This window comes from Nicotiana tabacum, chromosome 22, assembly GCF_000715075.1.
Source record: "Nicotiana tabacum cultivar K326 chromosome 22, ASM71507v2, whole genome shotgun sequence".
Lineage (NCBI taxonomy): Eukaryota > Viridiplantae > Streptophyta > Magnoliopsida > Solanales > Solanaceae > Nicotiana > Nicotiana tabacum.
The window spans coordinates 53,780,666-53,789,350 of record NC_134101.1 but is presented as its reverse complement, the minus strand read 5'-3'; the positions used below and the strand labels follow the sequence as shown (position 1 = coordinate 53,789,350).

The following is an 8,685-nucleotide window of genomic DNA, read 5'->3' as shown; positions in this document are numbered from 1 at the left end:
TGGAGGGACACCCTGTCAATACCCCTTTCAGGTACAAGTTTTTTAGTGGCCTTCAAACTGAAATGGTCTTGGGCAGCTCTGGCGACAAACCTAGTATGATCAAACTGAGCTGGCCAGTGCCCGTCCCCGAGATGAGCCTCCATGAACACTTGATGAGGCCCCGGTAATGCGCCTCTTCCTTGAATGTTGCATGTTACCTACACAATAAATACTACTATCAGTGGATAGAGCAATATGTGTCCCAATGGCGGTTATTCAGACTTCACTCGCACAATTGGTCACAATTTATATTCAACACTCATTAAGGCAAATCAACAAACATGTAGTGTGCATATGTTCCCCCAAGTCACCCAAAGACCCAATTAGACTACCATTCCTCACAAACCCAACAATGGCTTCCCCCAAATCAACCAATTCACATAGCCTCCATATACCACATATAAACCACAATCCAAATCCCAGACAAAAGCAACTATGATTTTACTACCCTATACATACAATAGCAAGGGAAAAGATTGAGAAAAAAAAATTACAAAAAAGAAAAAAGAATACTAAGAAAGAGGAATAAAATCATATACTTACTTGGAGATCTTGAGAAGAATGGAGGTTGGAGATCGGTTGAGTGCAGAAGAGAAGGAAGGAGAAGAGTCTTGTGTTGAAAGGAAAATATGGGGTAAGGGAGGGGTTTGGGTTCTTGAAGTTAGGAAGGGAAGAAAAGAAGTGGGGGGAAGTGAGGGGTTTGGGTTCTTGAAGTTAGGAAGGAAAGAAGAGAAGTGGGGGAAATGAGGGTTTGGGTTAGGGAAAATAAGGGGGTTTAAGTGTGTGGTGGGGGACTAAAAATAAAAATAAACTTACCTGGACACGCCCGCGCATCCGCGCCCCAATTCGCGGTCCAATACGCAGCTGCAGATTCTGGGCAGAGGGGGTCCAAATATCCGCGCCCTAATCCGCGGCTGCGGACGGGGGGCAGAACACAGGCCAAAATTCGTGGCCATATCTGCGGTCCAATCCACAAACGCAGATCTCTGTCTCTAGCCAATTTTTGTGTTTGCCGCATTTTTACCTATTCTCGGGTTAATTTCGACCCCCGAATCCTTCCGTTGCGCATAATTTTTGCCCTGCACACTAGTAGATCGGTCAAAGTCGTTCAAAATCAATTACAACAACCAAAGTAAGAAAAATAATAGGTTGCCTCCCAAAAATCGCCTAAGTTAACGTCGCGATACGACGATTTACAATAGACCAAAAGTTGCCTCCTAGGAAGCGCCTGATTTAACATCGCAGCACGACGCAGGCTTTCATTATCACTCCTTGTTCGTGTACTGGGGCTCTTCCAAAGTTATCACCATTTTATCCCCCTTCTCTTCGACCATTCCAAGGTAATGTTTCAACCTTTGCCCATTTACCGTGAACTTGTTTGTCCCATCTTTGGATTCAATCTCTACAGCTCCACTTGAGAACATTTGCACCACTCTTAAGGGTCCTAACCATCGAGACTTCAACTTACCCGAAAACAATCTCAATCTCGAGTTGTATAACAACACTAGATCTCCGGGCTTGAAGTTCCGATCTAAGATGTGCTTATCATGGATCATTTTCATCTTTTATTTGTATAATCTAGCATTCTCAAATGTATGGAACCTGAATTCCTCGAGCTCATGTAACTCAGTGACTCTGCTGGTGGCTGTGGTCTCTATATCCAGATTCAATTGCCGCAGTTACCAAAGTGCTTTATGTTTGAGCTCTACCGGAAGGTGGCATGCCTTTCCAAACACCAACTTGTACGGTGACATACTAATTGGAGTTTTGAATGTTGTGCGGTACCCCCATAATGCATCATCCAGCTTCTTCGCCTAATCAGTCCTTGTTGCATTCACTGTCTTTGTGAGGACACTTTTAATTTCTCTATTAGACATTTCAACTTGCCAGCTCGTCTGTGGGTGGTGCGGTGTGGCGAACTCCATACTTTTCCAACAGACGTGCGAACGCTCAATTACAAAAATGGGTTCCACCATCACTGATTATAGCTCTCGGGGTGCCAAAACGTGTGAAGATGTTTTTCTTTAGGAAATTTGTTACCCCTTTTGCATCATTGGTTGGGAGAGCCATCGCATCGACCCACTTGGAGATATAGTCAACCACTACCAATATATATTTGTTACCATACGAGATGACGAACGGCCCCATAAAGTCGATCCCCCACATATCAAAAACCTCCACCTCTTGAATTGTGGTCATCGGCATATCGTGACGGTGAGATATGTTGCATGTCCTTTGGCATTCATAGTAACTTTTTACCCCAAGCATGGGCATCCTTGAATAGGGTAGGCCAATACAATCCCGATTCCAACACTTTTGCTGCTGTTCGGATTCCTCCAAAGTGTCCACCATATGGTGAAGCATGGCAAGACTACAAAATAAAAGGTTGATCTTTCTCGGGGATACACCTCCGGATCATGTTATCTACACATATTTTAAACAATAGAGGTTCGTCACAATAATAGGCTCGATAATCGCGGAAGAACTTTTTCTTTTGTCATCTTTATCAGCTGTGATGACCCAAAATGTCATCTTTAAATTTAATAAGTAATTTGATATTCTAAGACCTCAAAAATCACCATTTATCATTCCTCGACTTGCGTGCGCAATCCGTATAATTTTTCGGAATGTTTTTTTTGTGAAAAATGGATTAAAATGTGAAATATAGCTTTAAAACTCAACTAAGTTGACTTTGGTCAACATTTTGAACAAACAGACCCAGATCAGTATTTTAACAATTCCAGTAGGTCCGTATCATGATTTGGGACTTGGGCGTATGCCCGGAATCGAATTCCGAGGTCCCTAGCCCGAGATATGGAATTTTGATGAAAAATTAAAAGCTTGAGATCTTAATAATTTTTAAGAAATTACTGATGTTGGATTTATTGACCTCGGGTCTGTATTTTTGTTTTGGAATCCGTTATAGGTCCACTATAATATTTATGACTTGTCTGTCAAATTTGGTGGGAATCGGAGTTGATTTGACGTGATTTGGACATCCGGTTGTAAAAATATAAGTCTTAAAGTTTTCTTGAAAACTTCCTTTGATTTGGTGTCCCATTCGTAGTTCTAGGTGTAATTTTGGCGATTTGATCGCGCGAACAAATTCGTATGATGTTTTAGGACTTGAGTGCATGTTTGGTTTGGAGCCCCGAGGGCTCAGGTTGGTTTTCGGGTGGTTAACAGATTCAAAAACCTGCTTCTGGTTTCTTTCTTCGCGTTCGCGAGGGGAGCCTCACGTTCGCGAAGAGGAAATTTGGACTGGAACTTTTTGTGCTTCGCGTTCGCGACTGAGGGAACGCGTTCGTGAAGAGTCGAGGTGCAAAGCTTCGCGTTCGCGATCGAATCCCCGCGTTCGCGAAGGGAAAGGGCTGGCCAGGAAAATGGCATTCGCGAAGGCCAACCCAAGCAAGCTTCGCGTTCGCGAAGTAGCCCTCGCGTTCGTGAAGAGTAAAATTGGTCAGCAGGAATTTGTGCTTCGCGAACGCGAGGCACTGACCGCGTTCGCGAAGGATAAAAGTTCCAGAAACAGAACTTAAGTTCTGGAAAATGGGATTCGTCCCATTTTCAACCCTTTTCCATTTTTGAGCTCGGGTAAGGCGATTTTTGGGTGATTTTCAAGGAAAAATATTGGGGGTAAGTGTTTCTTATCCTATATTGATTATATTTCATGATTCTATACTCGTTTATATCATGAATCCGTGAATTTATGGAAGAAAATTCAGATTTTTATAAAATCTTCCAAAAATAAAAAATTAAGATTTGAAGGTCCATTTGATATCGGAATTGGACAAATTTTGTATGGTTGAACTCGTATCGGAACGGATGTTCGAATTTCGTGAGTTTTTTCGGGATTTGAGACTTGAGTCCCACTGCCGAATATTTTAATAAATTTTGGATTTTTATCCGGAAAATTTGTAAATTCATATGGAATTAATTTCTATGATTCGTATTGAATATATCGAATTGTTTGTGAATATATTTGAAGATTTGGGAGGTGAATTTAAAAGGAAAAGGTGTGGTTGAATAATTTATTATAATTTGCAAAGCGAGATAAGTGTCGGGGTTAACCTTGACTTGAGGGAAGAGAACCCTTAAATTATTTCTTATGTGAATTGCATGTGAACGATGTATAGGCGAGGTGAAGAGTGTCTATACATTGTCAAATTAATTGTTTGCTGGCTTACTTGAAAAATCATAAATTATTTTTAATCATAAATTAATTATTATAATAATTGTTTCTCTCTTATTCTTTGTCAAAATATTAATTCTTGCATTAATTGTTACATGCTATTTGAATTATGTGTTTTAATTGTTATTTGACATTTAGCATATTAAATATTAAACTGCCTATTTTCTCCCTGATTTATATAATAAATTATTAATTGTCATTGTTTGTTTTATAATTAAATTATAATTGTTGTATGTTTGTTGTCTTATAATTTTATATTAATTGTTGAGAATATTGGTGAATTTCTTCTATAAGAATTGATTGAAATGGAAATATGGAAGGATCGGGTTGCACGCCGCAACAGACTTATTAAAATTTAATATTGGAGGATCGGGTTGCACGCCGCAACAGACTTGTTAAAAAGTTAATATTAGAGGATCGGGTTGCACACCGCAATAGACTTAATGAAAAGTCAATATTGGGGGATCGGATTGCACGCCGCAACAGACTTATTTAAAAGTCTATATATATACTTGATTGAAATAAATATATAACAGACTTAATTAAAATGGATATATTGGAGGAGCGGGTTGCACGCCGCAACAGAACCGAAAGTTAATATATTGTGAGAGCGGGTTGCACGCTGCAACAGAATTGAATGTGAATTTATTGTGAGAGCGGGTTGCACGCTGCAAAAGAATTGGTTGAAATAATAATGGATTATGACTGCTGAGTTGGCTTCAATTAACATAAATGAGTTACCTGATTTATTTCTATTATTTGTTGTTGTTATCAATATTGCATACAAGTTAATGTAAGTGAACCGCCTTAGCCTCGTCACTACTTCGTCGAGGTTAGGCTCAGCACTTACCAGTACATGGGGTCGGTTGTACTGATACTACACTCTACACTTCTTGTGCAGATTTTGGAGTTGGTCTCAATGGCGTACCATAGACTTGCTCGGATTTCAGCTATCAGAGGAGACTTGAGGTATAACTGCATGTCGTCCGCAGTTCTGAAGTCCCCATCTATTTTACTTTAGCTATGTGTTTATTTTCAGATAGCTATATTTTATTCAGACCTTTATTTGTATTTATTCTAGAAGCTCGTGCACTTGTGACACTAATTCTGGGATGGTATTTAGACACCGTCATTTTTATGGATTATTTCACCATATTTCAAACTTTGCTTCTGCATTTGTTTCTTGATTATTAATAATTTAAAGATTGTTTAAAAATTGGTTAATATTAGTCTAACGTTGACTTACCTAGCAAGTGAAATGTTAGGCGCCATCACGGTCCGAAGGTGGGAATTTCGGGTCGTGACATCAGCATACCACGGCGTCTCCTCCATTGTCACAACAAGTAACTGTTCATCCGGGAATGTCTATGTTATGTCTTCAACCTCCATTCTCTTTTCAGCTCCTTCCAATCTTGAGAGGTGGTATGCCACTTGATTGTCCGTCCCCTTTCTGTCACGGATTTCTAGATCGAATTCTTGTAGCAACAGAACCCAATGGATTAACCTTGGCTTTGACTCCTTCTTTGCTATCAAGTACCTAATTATTGCATGGTCAGTATAAACAATAACTTTTGAACCAATTAAGTACGACCTGAATTTGTCGAAGGCAAACACTACATCCAATATTTCCTTTTCCGTTACGGTGTAAATGAGTTGTGCACCGCTGAGCGTCCTGCTTGCATAGTAAATCGGGTGCATCATTTTGTCTTTGTGTTGCCCCAAGACTACTCCTATAGCATAATCACTAGCGTCGTACATGAGCTCGAATGGTTGCTCCCAGTAGGGTGCTACTATGATGGGTGCAATCACCAATCTCTTCTTCAGCTCCTCAAAAACCAACCTGCAATCATTAGAAAACATAAAGGGTTGATCTTTTTCAAGCAGCTTACATAAGGGGTTAGTAATTTTGGAAAAATCTTTAATGAATTGCCTATAGAACCCGGCATGCCCAAGGAAACTTCTCACTGCCTTTACCGAAGTGGGCGGTGGCAGCTTCTCAATCACATAAACCTTAGCATGGTCGACTTCAATGCCTTTGCTAGACACCCGATGCCCCAACACTATTCCTTCTTGTACCATAAAATGGTACTTTTCCCAATTCAACACCAAATTTGTCTCTACACATCTTTTGAGCACTCTTCTTAAGTTGTGAAGACAATCTTCAAATGAATCCCCAACCATGGAGAAATCATCCATAATATCCTCCACCATGTCAGTGAAAATGGGTAAGATGCACCGCTAGAATGTAGTCGGTGCATTGCAAAGTCCAAAGGGCATTCTCTGAAAGGCAAAGATGCCATATGGACAAGTGAAGGATGTTTTCTCTCTGTCTTCCGGGGCTATTGAGATTTGGTTATACCCCGAGTATCCATCCAAGAAACAAAAGTGGGACCGCCCAGCTAACCTGTCTAACATTTGGTCAATGAAAGGCAATGTGAAAAGGTCCTTTCGAGTGGATGTGTTCAGTTTTCGATAGTCCATGCAAATCCGCCACCCCGTGACAGTACGAGTCGAGATCAACTCGTTATTCTCATTTTGTACGACCGTCATTCCTCCCTTTTTCAGCACACATTGGACAGGACTGACCCAGTTATTGTCAGAGATGGGGAAGATGATACCCGCATCCAGCCATTTGATCACTTCCTTATTTACTACTTCCTTCATATTCGGGTTTAGTCGTCATTGATGCTCCCTGGAAGGTTTGTGCCCCTCTTCCAGAAGAATCGTCTGCATGCAAAAGGTTGGGTTGATACCCTTTATGTCTGCCATGGTCCAACCAATGGCACTCTTACATTCTTGAAATACCTACAACAGTTGCTCTACCTGTACAACTAGCAAACCAGATGATATAATAATAGGCAAAGTAGAATTAGCCCCCAAGAAAGCGTACCTGAGGTGGGCTGGAAGCGGTTTCAAGTCTAGCTGTGGTGGCTCCTCTATTGATGGTTTTGCAGGTGGTGTTGCTCTCTCTTCTAAGCGTAGGGGCTCGAACTGAGGTTCCCTTTTCCAGAATCCTTGACCTTCGAGAGCCATGGCCCACTCTTCCAACCCTTCACCATCCATCTCTTCCAAATTCATCAAGCAGGCTTCTAGTGGATCCTTGACATTAAGGGTCTCATCCTCTTCTTGCAGTATCGCATCCATGGCCTCCACTAGTGAGCAGTTTGCAAATTCATTGGGTCTCCTCATGGATTGTTGAACGTTGAATATTATTTCTTCATTTTTCAACCTCATTTTCAACTCTCTAGTCTCACAATCAATTAATGTTCTCCCAGTGGTTAAGAATGGCCTTCCCAGAATGATGGGTATCTCTTCATCCACCCGACATTCAAGAATAACAAAGTCTGCAGGAAATACAAATTTCCCCACTTGCACAAGCACATCATTAAGAATTCCTGTCGGTCTTTTGACTGTACGATCGGCCAGTTGCAGCAACATTGAGGTCGGTCTAGCTCTGCCTATGCCTAGTTTTGTATAGATTGCCAAGGGCATCAAGTTTATGCTGGCTCCCAAGTCACACAATGCTTTAGAAAAAGCATAACTCCTAATAGTGCATGGGATAATGAAGCTACCTGGATCAGACACCTTTTGGGCCATAAGTCTTGTCACTACCGCGCTGCAGGTCTGTGTCAGAGTTACAGTGGACAGGTCCTGGAAGTCAAATTTCCACAACATCAGGTCCTTCATCATTTTTGCATACCCTGGCATTTCTCTCAAAGCATCCATCAGTGGAATATTCAATTGAATCTGTCGAAGCATTTCCATGAATTTCCTGCATTGGTCATCTTTCTTTTGTTTTGCCAATCTCTGAGGGAATGGTGCAGGAGTCAACCTCTGTCCACTACTTGATGTCTTTTCTTTGTTGGAAGCTTTTGGCACAAGAGGTGCCACCTGTTCTGAGACTTGTTCACCATCTTTCTCCTTACCCTTATCAACTTGTGCTTGTTCAATTATAACCTCGGTGAGCTCTGTTGACTCATCTGCCTCTAATGTAACTGGCGTAGTTGGCGTAGTCTCTCTCGTAAATTGAGCAACTTCTTGCTCTCTATCTAAATCTCTTCCATTCCTGAGACTCACCGCCATTAGCTGATTTGGGTTCTGTTCCTTTAGGTTAATATTTGTATCTGCGGGCAATGTTCCTTGGGGGCGATTGTTCAAGGCCATAGACATCTGTCCCAGTTGAGTTTCAATGCCTTTGATTGTTGAATCATGTGCTGCTAACTTTTCTTGTATCTTACCATTTGTTCCAATGAGTTGTTACAGCATACCCCTGATTTCTACCATGTTGTTGTCATGTTGTTGATGAGGTGGTTGGTATGCCAACTGTTGCTGGTGCTGCTGATTATAGCCCTGCTGCCTTTGATAAGGCACAACTTGACCTTGTGGTCATGCACCTCCAGAATTGGGGTTGTGTTGTGGCAGGTTGGGTCTGTACTGCTGGTTTGGTGTTGGTC

At 41.3% G+C, this 8,685-nt stretch overlaps 1 protein-coding gene across 1 annotated transcript; it reads right to left on the bottom strand.

Moving 5' to 3' along the window:
- Positions 1 to 7,036: 7,036 nt before the first annotated feature.
- LOC107792929 (uncharacterized) lies at positions 7,037 to 8,314 on the bottom strand. The gene is made up of 2 exons (XM_016615192.2): positions 7,804 to 8,314; positions 7,037 to 7,695 (listed from the first exon to the last, which is right to left on the bottom strand). Exons 1-2 carry the CDS (start codon positions 8,312 to 8,314, stop codon positions 7,037 to 7,039), a joined length of 1,170 nt encoding a protein of 389 aa, XP_016470678.2.
- Between the last annotated feature and the right edge of the window lie 371 nt (positions 8,315 to 8,685).